Source organism: Carcharodon carcharias, chromosome 8, assembly GCF_017639515.1.
Source record: "Carcharodon carcharias isolate sCarCar2 chromosome 8, sCarCar2.pri, whole genome shotgun sequence".
In the NCBI taxonomy this organism is placed as follows: domain Eukaryota; kingdom Metazoa; phylum Chordata; class Chondrichthyes; order Lamniformes; family Lamnidae; genus Carcharodon; species Carcharodon carcharias.
The window spans coordinates 143,090,094-143,111,161 of NC_054474.1; the positions used below are offsets into that span (position 1 = coordinate 143,090,094).

A 21,068-nucleotide genomic window follows, 5' to 3' on the forward strand; every position below is an offset into this window, starting at 1 on the left:
ACTGTCGGAGGGTGAGTATTGGGGGAATGCTGCACTGTTAGAGGGTCAGTAGTGAGGGAGTGCTGCACTGCCAGAGGGTCAGTTCTGAGGGAGTGATCCATTGTTGGAGGGTCAGCACTGAGGGAATGCAGCACTGTCAAAATGTCAGTACCGAGGGAGTGCTGCACTGCCGGTGGGTCAGTACTGAGGGATTGCTGCATTCTCAAAGAGTCAGTATTGAGGGAATGCTGCACTGTCTGAGGGTCAGTAATAAGGGAGTGCTGCACTCTTGGAGGGTCAGTACTGAGGGAGTGCCGCACTTACTGAGGGTCAGTTCTGAGGGATCGCCGCACTGTCTGAGGGTCAGATCTGAGGGAGTGCCGCACTGTTGGATGGTCAGCACTGACCGAGTGCCGCAATGTCAGATGGTCAGTGCTGAGGGAATGCTGCACTGTTGTGAGGTCAGTACTGAGGGAGTGGGGCACTGACGGAGGGTCAGTCCTGAGGGAGTGCTGCACTGTCGAAGGGTCAGTACTGATGGTGTGCCACACTGTCGCAAGGTCAATATCGAGGGAGTGCTGCACATTCAGGGGGTCAATGCTAGGGAATGCTGCACTGTCGGAGGTTCGGTACTGAGGGAGTGCTGCACTGTCATAGAGTCAGTACTGAGGGAGCACCGCACTGTCGGAGGGTCAGTACTGAGGGAGTGCCACCCTGTTGGAGAGTTAGCTCTGAGGGAGCACTGCATTTTTGGATGGTCAGTACTGAGGGAGCACCACACTTTCGGAGGCTCAGTACTGAGGGACCGCCGCACTGTCGGATGGTCAGTACGGAGGGAGCGCCACACTGTCGGATGCTAAGTATGGAGGGAGCACCGCAATGTCAGAGGATCAGTACCGAAGGAATGCCACACTGCCGGAGGGTCAATGCTGGTCGAGTGCTGCAATGTCCTAGGGTTAGGACTGACAGATTGCCGCACTGTCAGAGCGTCGGTACTGAGGGAGTGCTGTACTGTCACTATTGGAATGTCAGTACCAAGGGACTGCTGCTCTGTGAGATGGTCAGTATTAAGAGAATGTTGCACTGTCAGAGGGTCTGTACTGAGAGGGTGCTACACCGTCAGAGGGTCAGCACTGAGGGAATTCTGCACTGTCGGAGGGTCAAAGGGTCAGTGCTGAGGTTGTGGAGCACGGTCGGAGGGTCATTAGCGAGGGAGTGCTGCACTGTCAATGGGTAAGTACTGAGGGAGTGCGGCACTGTCGGAGGGCTAGTACTGAGGGAGAGCTGCACTGTCAGAGTGTCAGTATTGAGGGAGAGTTGCACTATCAGAGAGTCAGTACTGAGGGACTGCTGCACTATTGGAGTGTCAGTATCGAGGGGGTGCTGCACTGTTGGAGTGTCAGTACTGAGGTTGCCTGCTGAAGTTTCTCACCACCCTGAGACCCCTTCATGACAACATGTCTGCCACCTTCCTGAGTGGAGGATCTGAAACTGACACTTTCACATTCAGATCGTAGTCATACCAGGTTGTGTGATCACCCCCGCCTTTTTCACCATTTACCTGACCATCATTGCCCACCTCCTCTGAGATGAGCTACCACTGGCCACCACTCAGTCTCGTCTGCACTGGAAGTTCTTCAACCTTCATCGCTTCCAGGCAAAAAGAAAACTCACCACCATGGACATCCACGACCTTCAGTTTGAGGGTGACCGCTGCCTGATGGCTCACTCTGTACAGGACATGCAAAGGTCAGTTGACCTCTTCAACAGCTCATTTAACAGGCTTGGCCCATCCTTAAACATCACCAAGCCAAAAGCCCTTCACCAACCTTCCCCAGGCCAGTTGAGCATCCCCCCGCCATCCATTTAGATGGGGTGGCTCTGGAGTATGTGAAGCATTTCCCTTATCTCGGCAGCCACTTCTCCCAAGGGACTACCATCGATAAGGGAGTCCAGCACCAAGTGAATTGTGCCAGCACTGCCTTCTTCAAGCTGAGCCAATGTGTCTTTGACAACAGGGAGCTTTGCACTTTGCAAGTCAACAAAGGTTCTGGTTTATAAGGCTGTTGTGTTGACCACCCTCCTCTACTAGAGCGAAATATGGACTGTCTACCATCGCCACATTAAGATCCTTGAGAGCCTCCATCAGCGGAGCTTGCATCGAATCCTGGGGGTCAAATGGGAAGACCGGTGGACTAATGTGAACGTCTACCAGCATTGAAGCTCTGCTCCTGTGGAACCAACTCCAATGGATGGACCATTGTGTCCAGATGCCTGAAAAATGCCACCCTTGGCAGGTTCTCTTCTCTCAGGTCCCCATTGGCCAACGCTCAAAGGGCAGCCAAAGGAAAAGGTATAAGGATGCGCTCAAGGTCACCTAAAGCATAGAGGCATTAACACCAGTGACTGGGAGGAGAATGCTGCCCATTGTTCAGCACAGCACCACCTGGTCCATCAAGATGCAAGCCACTTCGAGGCTGAGCGACTCAACAGTGAGGCAGAGTGGAAGCGGCAGAGGAAGGAGAAGGAAGCCAACCCTGGGCTGTGATTTCCACTCCCCTGCACAACAGTGCCCCCACTGCAGAAGAACATGTGGATCCAGAATTGGGCTTCTCAGTCATCTGAAGTCTCACCAAGCACTGTCGGAGGGTCAGTACTGAGGGAATGCTGCACTGTTGAAGGGTCTGTACCGAGGGAGTGTTGCACTGTCGGAGGGTCAGTACCAAGGGAGTGCTGCACTGTTAGAGGGTCAGTACTGAGGGAGTGCTGCACTGTTGGATGGTACCTGCTGAGGGAGTGCTGCACTGTCGAAGAGTCAGTATGCGGGGAATGCTGCACTATCTGAGGGTCAGTACTGAGGTAACTCTGCACTGTTGGAGGGTCAGTACTGAGCGAGTGCTGTACTGTTGGAGAAGCCATCTTTTGGATCAAACATTAAACTGAAGGCCTCCCTGACCCCTCAGGTAGAAATAAAAGACCCAATGACACTATTTTGAAGAAGAGCAGGGAGGTTCTCCCCGGTGTCTTGGTCTATATTTATCCCTTAATCAACATAACTAAAAACAGATTGTCTGGTCATTATTACATTTGCCATTTGTGGCAGCTTGCTTTGTGCAAATTGTCTCTTGTGTTTCCTTCATTACAATAGTAACTACACTTCAAACACACTTTATTGGCTGTGAAGCTCTTTTCCAGGTCTTGAGGTTTGGAAGGCACTAAAAGTGCGCACCTTTTTTTTGATGTGAGGGCCTCATTTGATGCCAGATCCTGGTGTGGTGCTGAGCTAGCTGTTCCTTATTTAATCTGGAAAGCACTGGTAATGCATTTGGGGATGACAAACAAAGCAAGGGAATACTCAGTAAACAGGTTTGTATACAGTTCTGGTCACCACATTACAGGAAGGACATAATTGCTCTGGAGAGAGTGCAGAGGAGATTTACAAGAATGCTGCCAGGGCTTGAAAATTGCAGCTATGAGGAGAGATTGGATAGACTAGGGTTGTTTTCCTTAGAATAGAGGAGACTAAGGGGTGACCTAACTGAGGTGTACAAAATTATGAGCGGCCTTGACAGGTGTTTCCCCTAGCTGAGGGGACAATTACCGGGGGGCGTAAATTTAAGGTGATTGGTAGAATGATTAGAGGAGACATGAGGAAAAACTTTCTCACCCCGAACGTGGTGGGCGCCTGGCATTTACTGCCTAAGTAGGTGGTTGAGGCTGAAACACTCATTTAAAAGGTGCCTGGATCTACATCTGAAGCGCGGTAGCCTGCAAAGCTACAGACTAGACACTAGAAAGTTGGATTAAAACCAGCAGCTCATTTCTTTTTTCTCTTTTTAGCCAGCACAGACACGATGGGCTGAATGGCCTCTTTCTGCATCGTAATTTTTCTATGGTTCTATTGAAGGGTTTCTTCATGTTTCAAGTGATTTCACAGAAGCATAGAATGGTTACAGCACAGAAGGTGGCCATTCAGCCCATCATGTCCATGTCGCTATCTCAAGAGCAACTTAGCTAGTTCCACTCCCATGCCATTTCCCTGTAGCCTCTGAAGATAATGACCCAATTCCCTTTTGAATGCCATGTTTGAACCTGCCTCCACCACACTCTCGGGCAGTACATACTATTTCCTAACCAGTCACTGTGTAAAAGGTTTTTATCTTCATGTTGCCATTAGTTCTTTTATCAATCACTCCAGTTCTTAACCCTTCTGCCAACGGGAACAGTTTCTCTCTATCTATTCTGTCCAGACCCCTCAGGATTTTGAATACCTCTATCTAATCTCCACTCAGCCTCCTCTTCTCCAAGGAGAACAGTTCCAGCTTTGCCAATCTATCCTTACCTGAAGTTCCTCGTGCCTGGAGCCATTCCGTGAATTTTCTCTGCACTCTAATAATTTAACAACCTTCCTAAAGTGTGGTGCCCAGAATTAATGGAATATTCCAGTTCAGTCCGAACCAATGTTTTACACAGGCTTATCACAACCTCCTTGCTTTTGTACTCTATGCTCTTATTTCTTAATCTCAGAATCCCCTTTGCTTTACTAACTGTTTTCTCAGCCTGTCCTGCCACCTTCAAAGATTTGTGCATTTATACCTCCAGGTCCCTCTGTTCCTGCACCCCTTTAGAATTGTATTCTTTATATTGCTTCTCCCCTATCAAGATGAGTCACTTCATGCTTCTCTGCATTAAACTTCCAAATGTCACTTATCCACCCATTCCACCAAGCTTTCTATGTCCTTTTGAATTTTAACACTATCCTCCTCACTGTTCACAACACTTTCAAGTTTTGTATTATCTGCAAACTTTGAAATTGTGACCTGTAAACTGAGGTCTAGATTGTTAATGTATATTGTTATGATCTCGGTGGAGACCAGTAACCTTTTTTTTTAAAGAAAAATTCCAAAATCCCAGTTATTTACTGAAAGAATGAAGCCACAAGATCCCATGGTTTAAAACGAAAGAATTTTTACTATACAAGAGTTAAAGCAAACACTAAATACTATCTTAGGTAACCACCCATACTCTAAAACCCAGAATCATCATGAGTTAAACATAAATTAATAGGCAAATTGGGGTTGACTGTAAACTATAAATTACACATTAAATGGCAGCTACAACTAAGACAGATCTTATGAATTGGCTCGGCAGCCCACTCAGCATATAGGTCATGGATCTTAGTCACAAAGTCCTTCAAAACTTTGTCTTCCTCACAAAGAATTTCAGCGCTGCTTTTGAGATTTAGCCTGAGCTCCAGCGACAGCAGGGCATAACTAACCTGAGTTCCACAGGCACTGCCCTTGCCAAAAATGACACATGTCTGCAGAGTCTCCTCAACTCTGATTATGACAGTCTGCAGTCCTGCCACATCCACTCATGAATGGTGGAAAATAATATAACAACTAACAGGAGGAGGAGGCTCCACAAATATCCATATGCTCCACAATGAGGGAGCCCAGCACATCAGCGCAAAAGAAAAGGCTGAAGCATTTGCTACAATCTTCAGCCAGAAGTGCAGAGTGGATGATCCATCTCGGCCTCCTCCGGAGGTCCCCAGCATCACAGATGCCAGTCTTCAGCCAATTGATTTACTCCATGTGATATCAAGAAACAGCTGACGGCACTGGACATTGCAAAGGCTATGGTCCCTGACAATATTCTGGCAATAGTACTGAAGACTTGTGCTCCAGAACTTGCCGCGCCTCTAGCCAAGCTGTTCCAGTACAGCTACAACACTGGCATTTACCCAGCAATGTAGAAAATTGCCCAGGTATGTCCTGTACACACAAAGCAGGATAAATTCAACCCAGCCAATTACAGCTCCATCTGCCTGCCCTTGACCACCAGTAAAGCGATGGAAGGGGTCATCAACTGTGCTATCAAACTTCACTTACTCAGCAATGACCTGTTCACTGACATTCCATTTGAGTTCCATCAGGGCCACTTGGCTCCTGCCCTCATTATAGCCTTCGTTCAAACATGGACAAAAGAGCTGAACTCCAGAGGTGAGGTGAGAGTGACTACTCTTGATATCAAGTCAGTATTTGACCAAGTGTGGCATCAAGGAGCCCAAGCAAAACTGGAGTCAATGGGAATCAGGGGAAAGCTCTCTGCTGGTTGGGGTCATACCTGGCACAAAGTAAGATGGTTGTGGTTGTTGAAAGTCAACCATCTCAGCTCCAGGACATCAATGCAGGAGTTCCTCAGGGTAGTGCCCTTGGCCCGACCATCTTCAGCTGCTTCATCAATGACCTTCCCTCTGTCATCAGATCAGAAGTAGGGATTTCACTGATTTTTAAAAATTCATTCACAGGATGTGGACTTTGCTGGCTGGGCCAGCATTTATTGCCCAACCCTAATTGCCCTTGAGAAGGTGGTGGTGAGCTGCTTTCTTGAACCACTGCAGTCCATGTGGTGTAGGTACACCCAGAGTGCTGTTAGGAAGGGAGTTCCAGGATTTTGACCCAGTGACACCTGGAAGTTCCCCTCCAAGTCAGGATGGTGAGTGACTTGGAGGGGAACTTCCAGGTGGTGGTGTTCCCAACTATCTGTTGTCCTTGTCCTTCTAGTTGGTAGCGGTCGTGGGTTTGGAAGGTGCTGTCTAAGGAGCCTTGGTGAATTCCTGCAGTGCATCTTGTAGATGGTACACACTGCTGCTGCTGTGCGTTGGTGGTGAAGGGAGTGAATGTTTGTGGATGGGGTGCCAATCATTTTTCAACCGCCATTCGCGACTCCACAGATACTGAAGCAGTCTGTGCCCATATGCAGCAATACTTGGGCAACATTCAGGCTTGGGCTGATAAGTGGCAAATAACGTTTGTGCCAGACAATGACCATCTCCAACAAGAGAGAATCTACCATCTTCCCATTGACAATAAACTGAATTGGACCAGCCTGATAAACACTCTGGTGGTTTATAGCTTTGAAAAAAAAATCGGGCCTTGAAAACTGTGTTTGAAAGCTGGTTGGCTGGCTTTTGCTTTGGGCGGTGGGCGGGGGGGGCGGTGGGGGGGGGGGGGGGGGGTGGTGGGGGGGTGTGGGGTGGTGTGGTGCGGTGGTAACAAGAAAAATCAACTACTTGGGAAAAGAAGCCAACAGCTCCTGAAGCTCCAGACCCCGTCCAAAGCAAAAAGTGAATCGAAGTTGTTCCAAAGTTACTCTATGTTTTCCTCATGAAAAGTTGCGCAAGGTGAAATTTCCCTGAAAAGTTGTGCAAGAGTCATCAATTGTTTTGCAAACCAATGCTGAAAGACAACCGTATAACCCGGACGAGGACTCCACCATTTACCCTTTCCCCTTGAACAATTGGCTTTTAACCCTTTGACAGAATTCTTTTATTTTATTATCTTTGTGTGTGTGTGTGTGTGTGAGAGACAGAGAAAAAAAGTTAGGTATTTAAAAAGAGTAATTATTATACTTTCATATTTCATACTGTATGTTAAGAAGTTTTGCCTTCTACTTGACAAGTCTGGTTTTATAATAAACTAATAATTTTGTTGTTTATTGAAATCACCTGGGCATTGAGTTGTCATTCTGAAACTAACGGCTAAAGTACATATTTGGCGTATAGCTAAATTATTTAAATACATGTTGTGACCCGTGGAGCAGTGGAACTAGAGACAGACAGTGCACTCCTCCCTTCTCAGCCGTAACAGTGGCACTACTATCATTCTAAATGGGATAGATTTCAAGAACAAGAAACTTCAGACTGGGCCAACATGAGGCACGATGGACCATCAGCAGCAGCAGAATTGTGCTCAACCACAATTTGTAACCTCATGGCCTGGCATATCCCCCACTCTACCATTACCATCAAGCCGAGTGCAGGTGGGCATGCCAGGAGCAGCACCAGGCATACCTAAAAATGGGGTGTCAACCTGGTGATGCTACAACACAGCACTACCTGAGTGCCAAACAGCAAAAATAACATATAATAGACAGAGCTAAGTGATTCCTCGACCAAAGGATCAGATCTAAGTTCTGCAGTCCTGCCACATCCAGTCGTGAAAAGTTGTGGACAACTAAACAACCAACAGGAGGAGGAAACTCCACAAATATCCCCATCCTCATGATGGGGCAGCACAGCACATAAGTGCAAAAGATATGGCTTAATTATTGCAATTACCCTTAAGCCAGAAGCGCTGACTGATCCATCTTGGCCTCTTCCTGAGGTCTCCAGCATTACAGATGTCAGTCTCCAGCCAATTCGATTCACTCCATGTGATACGAAGAAATGGCTGAAGGCACTGGATACTGCAAAGGCTATGGGCCCTGAAAATATTTTGGCAATAGTACTGATGACTTGTGCTTCAGAACTTGCCGCGCCCCTAGCCAAGCTGTTCCAGTACAGCTACAACATTGGTATCTACCCGGCTATGTGGAAAACTGCCCAGGTACATCCTGTACACAAAAAGCAGGACAAGTCCAATCCGGCCAATTACTGCCCCATCAGTGTATTCTCCATCATCAGTAAAGTGATGCAAGTGATCATCAACAGTGCTTTCAAGCGGCACTTGCTTAGTAATAACCTGCTCGCTGATGCTGTTTGGGTTCCACCAGGGCCACTCCTGAGCTCATTACAGCCTTGGTTCAAACATGGGCAAAAGAGCTGAACTCCAGATGTGAGGTGGGAGTGCCTGCCCTTGACATCAAGGCAGCATTTGACTGAGGTGGCATCAAGGAGCCCTAGCAAAACTGGAGTCAGTGGAAATCAGGGGAAAACTCTCCGCTGGTTGGAGTCATGTCTAGCACAAAGGGAGATGGTTGTGGTTATTGGAGGTCAATCATCTCAGTTCCAGGACATCGCTGCAGGGGTTCCTGAGGATAGTGTCCTAGGCCCAACCATCGTCAGCTGTTTCATCATGAACCTCATCAACAGAAGATCAGAAATGGGGATGTTAAAGTAATAAGAATGAGAGGTGATCTTATTGAAACATATAAGATCCTGAGGGGACTTCACAGGGTGGATGCTGAGAGGATGTTTCCCCTTAAGGGAGAGGCTAGAACTAGGGCAACAGTTTAAAAATAAGGGGCCTCCCATTTAAGATTGAGGTGAGGAGAACATTTTCTTTCAGAGGGTGATTAGTCTCTTCCCTGGAGAGCGGTGGAGGCAGGGTCAATGAATGTTTTAAGGCAGAAGTAGATAGATTCTTGACTAACAAGAAAGGTTATAGAGGGTAGGTTGGAATGTGGAGTTGAGGCCACAATCAGAGCAGACATGGTCTCATTGAATGATGGAGCAGTCTCGAGGGGCCAAATGGTCTACTCCTGTTCCTAATTTACATGATCATAGGTTTGTATGTTCACTGATGATTGCACAATGTTTAGCATCATTTGTGACTCCTCAGACACTGAAGCAGTCCATGTCCAAATGCAGCAAGACCTGGACAATATCCAGGCTTGGACTGACAAATGGCAAGTAACATTCACGCCAGACAAGTTCCCGGCAATGACCATGTCCAACAAGAGAGAATCTAACCATCTCCCTCGACATTCAATGGCATTACCATCGCTGAAACCCCCACTATCAATATCCTGGGGGTTACCATTGACCGGCAACTGAACTGGACTAGCTATATAAATACTGTGGCTACAAGAGCAGGTCAGAGACTAGGAATCCTGCAGTGAGTAACTCACCTCCTGACTCCCCAAAACCTGTCTACCATCTACATGACACAAGTCAGGAGTGTAACGGAATACTCCCCACTTGCCTGGATGAGTGCAGCTCCCACAACATTCAAGAAGCTCAACACCATCCAGGACAAAGCAGCCTGTTGCATAGCCCCCTCAACCACCACCTTCAATATTCACTCCCTCCACCATCGACGCACAGTAGCAGCAGTGTATACCATCTACAAGATGCAATGTAGGAATTCACCAAGGCTTCTTTGACAGCACCTTCCAAACCCACAACCTCTAACACCTAGAAGGACAAGGACATCAGATAGTTGGGAACACCACCACCTGGAAGTTCCCCTTCAAGTCACTCCCATCCTGACTGGAAATATATCACCATTCCTTCACTGCCACTGGGTCAAAATCATGGAACTCCCTCCCTAACAGCACTGTGGGTGTACCTACATCAGCGAAACTGCAGCAGTTCAAAAAGGCAGCTCGCCACCACATTCTCAATGGCAATTAGGGATAGGCAATAAATGCTGGTCCAGCAGCGATGCCCACATTCCATGAACAAATAAATTTTAAAAAATCTCTCCTGCTATGCATTCATCTGCTCTGGCTTCCAATTTCTATGCTCACTTGCCTTTGCTACTGAAAGTAGCAAATCAGAGATTACTAACTTTGAGGCCCTGCTTGCTAGTTTCTTTCCTAGTTCCCTAAACTCTGCTTGCAGAATCCCTCTTTCTGTCTATTTCGTTGGTACCAATGTGGACCACGAGCACTGTGTGTTCACCCTTCTCCCATCAGACTGCTCTGCAGCTGCTCAGTGACATCCTTGGCCCTGGCACCAGGGAGTTAACATATGAATTAGGAGCAGGAGTAGGCCATTCAGCCCCTCAAGCCTGCTCCCCCATTCAATAAGATCATGGCTGATCTGATTGTAGCCTCAACTCCACATTTTGCCTACCCCGATAACCTTTGACTCCCTTGTTAGTCAAGAATCTATCTACCTCTGCCTTAAAAATATTTATTGACACCACCTCCACTGCTCCCTGGTGGAGAGAGTTCCAAAGACTAATGACCCTCTTAGAGGAAAAAATTCTTCTCATCTCTATCTTAAATGGGAGACTCCTTATTTTTAAACTGTTGCACTGGTTCTAGTCTCTCCCATGAGGGGAAACAACCTCTCAGCATCCACCCTGTAAAGTCCCCTCAGGATCTTATATGTTTCAAAAAGATCACACCATCCTGGATTCACATCTTAAGCCACAGAAATGCCTGTCTGTTCCCGACTATCGAATCTCCTCTCACTTTGCTCTTCCACCAGCCTCCTGCCGCACTGTATAGCTGAGTTAGCTGGGTGCCATGGACTAGGCTCTGGCACTACAGAGGAACTCCCTACCACCAATACTTCAATATTTATTCTAATTTAATGAAGCTGTGAGAAGCAGAGAGAATCATTTCGTTTGAAGTCACAAATGCTGAGACAAACTGGCCAAACCACAGGGGATACAGAAGTGAAAGGAACATTTCAGTGAAGAGCTGGAATCTGTCCCTCCCTCTGAGCTCTAAAATCTGCTCCTGGGAACTGGCCCAACTGGTTTCTCCTGAGCAATGGAAGGGAGTGAATGTGAATCGGAGAGACGGATTCCAGGTACCTGCTGCAGGCCCGGATTTACAGACACTCCTGGCCCCCTGCAATCACACACCCCAACAGCTAATAGCACTGCCGGCCCTGGGAGAGAAGCTAAACCCACACACCCTGGGCCTAATAAAGCACTCAGCAGGAGCCCAGCGTCCCCTGAGTCACCAAATGCAGGTGAGCAGAGAGAGAGGGAGACTCAGACACAGAGCAGTGCTGGATTGTTGCGGTGTGGGTGCAGCGGGGGGTGGGGTTCTTTGCAGGATTTGGGGGCTTCTGTGCTGCATTGGAGCATTCTCTACTGGATTGGGGGGGGTTCTGTTGGATTAGGGGATTTCTCTGTTGGATTGGGGAGTTTCTCTGTTGGATTGAGGGAGTTTCTCTGCTGGATTGGGGAGTTTCTCTCTTCGATTGGGGTATTTCTCTGCTGGTTCAGGGGAGTTTCTCTGCTGGTTCAGGGGAATTTCTCTGCTGGATTGGGGGCCATTTCTCTGCTACATTGGGGGATTTCTCTGCTGGCTCGGGGAGTTTCTTTGCTGGATGGGGGGCATTTCTCTGCTGGATTAGGGGGATTTCTCTGCTGGATTGGGGTGTTTCTCTGCTGGATTGGGGGCTTCTCTGCTGGATTGGGGTGTTTCTCTGCTGGATTGGGGACTTCTCCGCTGGATCAGGGGAGTTCTCTGCTGGATTGGGGCATTTCTCTGCTGGTTCAGGGGAGTTTCTCTGCTGGATTGGGGAGTTTCTCTGTTGGATTGGGGGATTTCTCTGCTGGATTAGGGGGATTTCTCTGCTGGATTGGGGAGTTTCTGCTGGATTGGGGGCTTCTCTGCTGAATTGGGGGAGTTTCTCTGCTGGATTGGGGGATTTCTCTGCTGGATTGGGTGGCTTCTCTGCTGGATTAGGGGGATTTCTCTGCTGGATTGGGGGATTTCTCTGCTGGATTGGGGAGTTTCTCTGCTGGATTGGTGGGTTTCCCTGCTGGATTGGTGGGGGGGGATTTCTCTGCTGGATTGAGGGTTTCTCTGCTGGATTGGGGGTATTTCTCTGCTGGATTGAGGCTTTCTCTGCTGGATTGTAGAGTTTCTCTGTTGGATTGGGGAGTTAATCTGCTGGATTGAGGGTTTCTCTGTTGGATTGGGGATTTCTCTGTTGGATTGGGGGATTTCTCTGCTGAATTTGGGGAGTTTCTCTGCTGGATTGGGGGTGTTCATCCACTGATTTGGGGGATTTCTTTGCTGAATTTGGGGGTTTCTCTGCTGGATTGGGAGTTTCTCTGTTAAATTGGGGGTTCATCCGCTGAATTGAGGGATTTTCTCTGCTGGATTTGTTGTTTATCTTTTGGATTAAGAGCATACATACAAATCAGGAGCTGCAGTAGGCCATTCAGCCCCTTGAGCCTGCTCCGCCGTTCAACAACATCATGGCTGATCTGATTGTGGCCTCAACTCCACATTCCATCTAGTCCCAATAAACTTTGATACACTTGTTCGTCAAGAATCTATCTAGCTAAGCCTTAAAAATATTCAATGAGTCTGCCCCTACCACTCTCTGGGGAAGAGTTCCATAGACTCACAATCCTCTGAGAGAAAAAAAAAATCTCCATATCTCTGTCTTAAATGAGAGATCCTTATTTTTAAACTGTGCCCCCTTGCTCTAGTCTCTCCCACGAGGGGAAACATCCCCTCAGCATCCATCCTGTCATTTCCCCTCAGGATCTTATGTTTCAATAAGATCACCTCTCATTCTTCTAAACTCCAATGGATACAGGATCAACCTGTCCAACTTTTCCTCATAAGACAAACCCTTCATCCCAGGAATCAGTCAAATGACCCTTCTCTAAACTGCATCTAACACTTTTATATCCTTTTGTAAATAAAGAGACCAAAACTGTACACAGCACTCCAGATGTGGTCTCACAAATGCCTTATGTGGTAAAACATCCCTACTTTTATATTTCATTCCCCTTGCAATAAACGACAACTTTCCACTTGCCTTCCTAATCACTTGCTGTGCCTGCCTACTAACTTTTTGTGATGAATGTACTAGGACACCCAGATCCCTCTGTACCTCAGAGTTGTGTAAAGCAATAAAGGGAGAAGCAGTGGCATAGTAGTATTGTCTGTTGATTAGTAATTCAGAAACCCTGGTCTGAGTACTCTGGTTCAAATCCTGCCAAGGCCAATAGTAGAACTTGAATTCAATTTTTTTCTAAAAACCTAGAATTAAAAGTCTAATGATGACCACAAAACCACCATAGATTGTGTAAAAAACCATTTGGTTCACTGATGCCCCTGTAGGGAGGGAAATCTGCCATCCTTACCTGGTCTGGCCTACATGTGATTCCAGATCCAAACAAAAAGTGGTTGACTCTTAACTGGCCTCTGCAATAGCCTAGCAAGCCACTCATTGTATCAAACTTCTATAAAGTGAAAAAGATGAAACCAGATGGACCACCCGGCATCAACATAGGCAGTGGAAACGACAACGGCAATCTCCACCCAGTCAATCCTGCAAAATCCTCCTTACTGACATCTGGGGGCTGGAGCAAAAATTGAGGAAAGCTGTCTCACGGACTAGTCAAGCAACAGCCTGACATAATCATCCTCACAGAATCATAGCTTATAGATAATGTCCCAGACACCACCATCACCATCCCTGGGTATGTCCTATCTCACCAGCAGGACAGACCCAGCAGAGGTGACAGCACAGTGGTATACAGTCGGGAGGTAGTTGCCCTAGGAGTCCTCAACATTTACTCCGGACCCCATGAAGCCTCATGGTATCAGGTCAAACATGAGCAAGCAAGCCTCCTGCTGATGACCATGTACTGCCCTCCCTCAACTGATGAATCAGTGCTCCTCCATGCTGAACACCACTAGGAGGAATCACTGAGGGTGGCAAGAGCACAGAATGTACTCTGGGTGGGGGACTTCAATATCCTTCACCACGAGTGGCTCGCTAGCACCACTACTGACCAAGCTGGCCAAATCCTAAAGGACATATCTGCTAGGCTGGATCTGCGGCAGGTGGTGTGGTAAGCAACAAGAGGGAAAAACATACTTGACCTCATCCTCACCAACCTGCCTGCTGCACATGCATCTGTCCATGACAGTATTGGTAGGAGTGACCACCGCACACTCATTGTGGAGATGAAGTCCCGTCTTCATGTTGAGGATACCTTATCATGTTGTGTGGCACTACCACCATGCTAAATGGGATAGATTTCGAACGGATCTAGCAACTCAAGTCTGGGCATCCTTGAGGCACTGTGGGCCATCAGCAGCAGCAGCAGAATTGTACTCAACCACAGTCTGTAACCTCATAGCCCAGCATATCCCGCACTCTCCCTTTACCACCAAACCAGGGGATCGACCCTGGATCAATGTAGAGTGCAGGAGGGCATGCCAGGAGCAGCACCAGGCAAACCTAAAAATGGGGTGTTAACCTGGTGAAGCTATATCACAAAACTACTTGTGTGCCAAACAGCATAAGCAGTAAATGATAGACAGAGCTAAGTGATCCCACAACCAATGGATCAGATCTAAGCTCTGCAATCCTTCCACATCCAGTCATGAATGGTGGTGGACAATTAAACAACTCACTGGTGGAGGAGGCTCCACAAATATTGACATGCTCAATGATAGAGGAGTCAAGCACATCAGTACAAAGGATAAGGCTGAAGCATTCACTACAATCTTCAGCCAGAAGTGCCTACACCACTTTTTTTTTATCATTCAAGGCATGTGGGCATCGCTGGCTAGGCCATCATTTATTGCCCATCCCTAATTGCCCTTGAGAAGATGGTGGTGAGCTGCCTTCTTGAACCACTGAAGTCCCTGTGGCATGGGTACACCCGCTGTGCTGTTAGGGAGGAAGTTCCAGGATTTTGACCCAGCAACAGTGAAGGAACGGCGATATAGTTGCAAGTCAGGATGGTGAGTGGCTTGGAGGGGAACTTGCAGGTGGCGGTGTTCCCATCTATCTGCTGCCCTTGTCCTTCCAGATGGTAGTGATCATGGGTTTGGAGGGTGCTGTCTAAGGAGCCGTGGTGAGTTTCTGCAGTGCATCTTGTAGATGGTACACACTGCTGCCACTGTTAGTCAGTTGTGGAGGGAAGTTTGTGGATGTGGTGCCAATCAAGTGGGCTTCTTTGTCCTGGATGGTGTCAAGCTTCTTCATTGTTGTGGGAGCTGCACTCATCCAGGCAAGTGGGGAGTATTCCATCACGCTCCTGACGTGTGCTTTGTAGATGGTGGACAGGCTTTGGGGAGTCAGGAGGTGAGTTACTCATCACAGGATTCCTAGCCTCTGACCTGCTTTTGTAGCCATAGTATTCATATGGGTAGTCCAGTTCAGGTTCTGGTCAATGGTAACCCCCAGGATGTTGATAGTGGGGATTCAGTGTTGGTAATGCAATTGAATGTCAAGACAGGATGGTTAGATTCTGCCTTGTTGGAGATGGTCTCTGCCAAGTGTGGTACAAATGTTACTTGTCAGCCAAAGCCTGAATGTTGTCCAGGTCTTGCTGCATTTGGGCATGGACTGCTTCAGTATCTGAGGAGTCACAAATGGTGCTGAACTTTGTGCAATCATCAGCGAACATCCCTGATTCTGACCCTGTGATGGAAGGAAGGTCATTGATGAAGCAGCTGAAGATGGTTGGGCCTAGGACACTACCCTGAGCAGCTTCTGCAATGATGTCCTGGAACTGAGATAATTGACCTCCAAGAACCACAACCATCTTCCTTTCTGCTAGGTATGACTCCAGCCAATACAAATGTTAAGTGAGTTACTTCATTTTTGGTTTCATTTCAAAACTGATTATACTATTAAATTACATCCCTTACATTCATACAATATAAATGCCAAAGTTAGTCCAATTTCATTTTAAAAAATGATTCCCATTGAATCCAATTTTGCTAGGGCTCCTTGACACCACACTCAGTCAAATGGGGCCTCGCTGTCAAAGACAGTCACTCTCACCCCACCTCAGGAATTCAGCTCTTTTGTCCATGTTTGAACCAAGGCTATAATGAGGTCAGGAGCTGAGTGGCCCTGGCAGAACAAAAACTGGGTGTCAGAGAGCAGGTTATTGCTAAGCAAGTACCACTTGATAGCACTGTTGATGACCCCTTCCATCACTAGACTGATGGGGCGGTAATTGGCCAGGTTGGATGTGTCCTGCTTTTTGTGTACAGGACATACCTGGTCAATTTTCTATATTGTTGGGTAGATGCCAGTCTCATAGCTATACTGGAACAGCTTGGCTAGGGGCACAGCATGTTCAGGAGCACAAGTCTTCAGTGCTATTGCTAGAATATTGTCAGGGCCCATAGCCTTTGCAGCATCCAGTGCCTTCAGCCATTTCTTGTTATCACGTGGAGTGAATTGAATTGACTGAAAACCGGAATCTGTGATGCTGGGGGCCTCTGGCGGAGGCCAAGTTGCAGTGGTTCAAGAAGGCAGTTCACCACCACCTTCTCACGGACAATTAGTGATGGGCAATAAATGCTAGCCTAGGCAGTGATACCCACATCCCATGAATGAATCAAAAAAAGGTGTTTTTTTATTCTTCCTGCCAAAGTGGGCAAGTTCGCATTTTCCCACATTATACTTGAACTGCCAAATCTTTGCTTAACCTATCTATTTCCCTTTATAGACTCTTTATGTCCTCTTCACAATTTACTTTCCTACCTATCATCAGCAACTATACAGTCACTTCATCCAAGTCATTGGTATAGATTGTAATTAGTTGAGTCTCCAGCACTGATCCCTGTGGCACTCCACTAGTTACCACTTGCCAACCTGAAAAATACCTACATATGCCTACTCTCTGCTTCCTATTAGCTAACCAATCCTTTCTCCATGCTAATATGTTATCTCCACACCATGCGCTCTTATCTTGTGAAGTAACCTTTGATGTGGTACCTTATCAAATGCCTTTTGGAAATCCAAGTAACCACATCCACAGGTTCTCCTTTATCCACCTTGAATGTTACTTCATCAAAAAGCTCTAATAAATTAGTTAAACATGATTTCCCTTTCATGAAGCCATGTTGATCCTGCATGATCAAATTGTAATTTTCTAAGTATCCTGCTATAACCTCCTTAATAATGGATTCTATCAATTTCCCTATGACAGATGTAAGGCTAACTGGCCTGTAGTTTCCTGCTTTCTATCTCCCTTGTTTCTTGAATAAAGGTGTTCCATTAGCTATTTGCCAATCTGCTGGAACCTTTCCAGAATCTAAGGAATTTTGGAAGATTATAACTAATGCCTCTACTATCCCTGCAGCCACTTCTTTTAAGATCCCATGGATGCAGGTCATCTGGTCCTGGGGGCTTACCAGCATTTAGATCTAATAGTTTTTCCAGTACCTTTTCCCTAATGATGGTGATTGTTTTAACTTCCTCCTTTCCTTTCACCTCTTGTTTTTTAAGTATCTTTGGGGAAGTTTTCCAAGTGTCCTACAGACACAAAATAACCTGTTCAACACCTCCACCATTTCTTTGTTTTCCATTATCAATTCCCAGACTCACTCTCTGAGGGACCAAGACTAGCTTTAGTTACTCTTTTCCTATTGTAGAAACTTTTACTATCTATTCTATATTACTAGCTAGCTTTTTCTCATACTCTACTTTCTTTATTATGCTTTTAGTCATTCTTTGCTGGTTCTTAAAATCTGACCAATCTTCTGACCTACCATGAATCTCTGCAAATTTATACAGTGCATCTTTCAATTTGATACAATCCTTAACTTCCTTATTCAGTCATAGATGATGCATCCTTCACAAAGATTCTTTCTTTCTCACTGGGATAATTCTTTTCTGAGTGTTATTAAATCTCTCCTTAAAAATCGGCCACTGCACCTATACTGTCCTACCGTTTAATCTAGTGTTCCAGTTCACTTTAGCTATCACTGCTTTCATACCCTTATAATTATCCTTATTCAAGTTTAAAACACTAGACTTAGACCCACAGTTCTCCCCTTCAAACTGAACATGAAGTTCTATCATGTTATCATTGCTGCCACCTAAAGGCTCCTTTACTATGTGATGTGATATGCTTCAAGATATTTGAGAGAGAAGAATTGATAAATAAATGAAAGTCTTTCTCCTTTAATGTTTGTCATAGATGAGATCAGGATCACAGATGCATTTAATGAACAGGCAACAACTGCTAACATTGCTCAGTGCGGCAGTTTTCCTGAGTATGGAATGGAATCAAGGGAACAGGCTCCTAGTGCAGTATCTCTAGAATCGGACTTATTTTTTTCATTAAAACTTGCTGCAGTTTTAACTTTGGTCTTTGTTGCTGTCACAATCATATTAGTTTCCACAAATTGGTCTGAGCCTCTTCTCATCTCCCCTGACCTAACAAAGTTCAATGGGCACCTTTCACTGAATCACAAGCTCCACAAGCTTAGGGTCTCCTTCCCAAGTCAGTCCGAAAGTTTCTGGAGAGCTCTGGAAAATGTTTTCGATCGTCATCTCACTGACCCCACAGAAACGCTGGAACATTGGTTAGTTGGAGTTGGATTTGAAGATTCATGGAGCACAATGCTTTGCCTCTCTAGGATTATTCTCAAGTTACTATTGGTCACTGATGGTGATCTGGCTCCTAATATAATGAGTAAAATGTTGGATTACAACCATGTTCTTTGGTCACAACCTGGTCTCTCTCCGAGACCAAGTACTTGTATAATTGTCATTGCAAGAAGTGTAAGAAGCCAGACTTGTGCTATTACCCTGAACGCTCATTCAGCTATCACCCCAAAAGCTTCACATATGACACTTATCTCAGTGCAGCCTGTCAACATGGGTCCCAAGGAAGAGATGTCCTTCGATAACTGCACATGGAGAATTTTGCATCATCTCAACCAGACAGCACCAACTAGTACAGAAATCCCAAACACACCAGTTGTGGTGGTGAAACCTGAAAGGTACTTGGAAAGTGGCTTTCTGTGCTGAACCTGGTTGAATCTCCACTTTGAGCACTACTTTAGCCATCTGCTTTGATGGTAAATGAACGTGGACTTGAAAAAAACTCTCAGTGTGAACAGTTTGTTGCAATATCTGGATTATGAATGGAGATCAACTGAGTGAATGTGCACAGGCAGTGTGAACATCATGACTCTGAACTGTACATCCGAGATGACTGTACAGGAATTATATCTGTACTTAATAGGGGAGTCTTTGCAATATATTACAATACACATGTTGATGTTAAATTGTAATGTTGCTATTACTTGCTGTTTGATGTGTGATTAGAGTCTGTAATATCCACTGACCGAAAATTCCAGTATTAATGAGTTTCAGCTTGATCAAAGCCATGGAATTTATTTATTGAAATGTGCATAATTCTCACCCTACAGATTTTCATTTAAAATCTCAGTTGTGTAGAAAGCATAGGAAGAAAAATTTGAAGATAAAGGAAATGAACAATTCAGGAGATGGCAAATTCCAGCTGATAATTAACAACTTGCATTTAGGCAGCATTTTTAAACAAGAGATTTCATAGAAATGTGGCTTGGAGCCACATGAGCAGGGGGGGAAATTTAAACCCCCAAAACTGAAGGGTTAAAAAATCGGAAACATGTTTCCAACCAGAATCCAACCTGCTCGCTTCTAGTTTAAATGGAGACAGGACTGGGGGTGGGTAATCATCCCACTTGTAAAAAGCAGGTTGGCAATATGTTATAATGAGGTTGCCTGCCCAATGTTTAACCACCATTTTGACTTTAACCCTAACTGTGTGGCTGAATTTATTTGGCCTTGGGAAACCCCAGGGCAAAAAGGAAGCAAGAATGTCCAATGCAGGAAGTGCCTTTCCACTTACCTGCTGAATCCTGTTCCCCTCCTTCACCCATCTCCCACAATCATTCCACAACCCCTAATCCCCCCAACACCTCCCCACCTGACCCTTCCAGGCTGTATACAAGGCTCCAATCTGCCTCTTGCCTCTGACCATTCCTTGCTTGGCCTATCCTATATTCCGTGGCAACTCTCAGCCTCCCTCTCAATCTGGTTGGCTGCGACCAGGAAACAAAGGCAAAAATGACAAAAAAGACCTGTAGTTAGAGTCAACACTTCTGGCCTGTTCTTTCAGAGTTCTTGACCTCAAAGCAGTATCCCTCAACTCCCTCCACTCATTACCTTTCAGCCTGAAAGTAAATCTCAAGCACACTGGGTAAGGTGACCAAAAGCTTGGTCAAAGAGGCAAGTTTTAAGGAGTATAATAAAGGAGGAATGGCAGGATGTGAGGTGGAGAGGGTAAGGGAAGGAAATCCAGAGCTTAATGTAAAGAACATATCTTTTTATTTCTGTTGGACTGTGGATTAAAATTACAATGGCTGCAGTTTGAAGGACATGTCCACTGGAACAGTGTGAGAGATATATACAATGTTGCTATCCCAAAACAGAGTGTGTCATGAAAGACAGGATGGTGTCAAGGAGGAGTCTGGTCTAATGGGGAACTGCCTGGCAACAACACCTGACCAGGTGACCAGGGTTTGTGTGAGAGCAGTGCAGCAGAATAGCTCCTAGCCTGAAAGGAAAAAGACCTAAAATCTCTCACTCCAGTGTGTGTAAGATTCCAGTAATTCCACAATGATAGCTAGCTGGCTTTTTCTGCTCATTTCGCTATAACCTGCTCTCTCTGAAAACCCCTATTAAAGAGCAAAGGAGAAAATCACTATTAGAGATATTGAAAGGCAAGTGCTCAACCAGTGAACTAAAGACCGAAAGTGCTAGAAGACCACCTCGCATCATCAACAAGAACTGAAAAGAATTTGGAAGACGTCAATCAAAATCAACCCATCGAAACCTG

The 21,068-nt window shown here is 46.1% G+C and overlaps 1 protein-coding gene across 1 annotated transcript; it reads left to right on the forward strand.

The window, feature by feature from the left end:
• The first annotated feature begins 11,340 nt into the window (after positions 1–11,340).
• On the forward strand, positions 11,341–19,486 carry LOC121280720. The gene is made up of 2 exons (XM_041192842.1): positions 11,341–11,416; positions 18,375–19,486. The coding sequence occupies exon 2, from the start codon at positions 18,458–18,460 to the stop codon at positions 19,208–19,210; it is 753 nt and encodes a 250-aa protein (XP_041048776.1). The 5' UTR covers positions 11,341–11,416; positions 18,375–18,457; the 3' UTR covers positions 19,211–19,486.
• Positions 19,487–21,068: the final 1,582 nt, after the last annotated feature.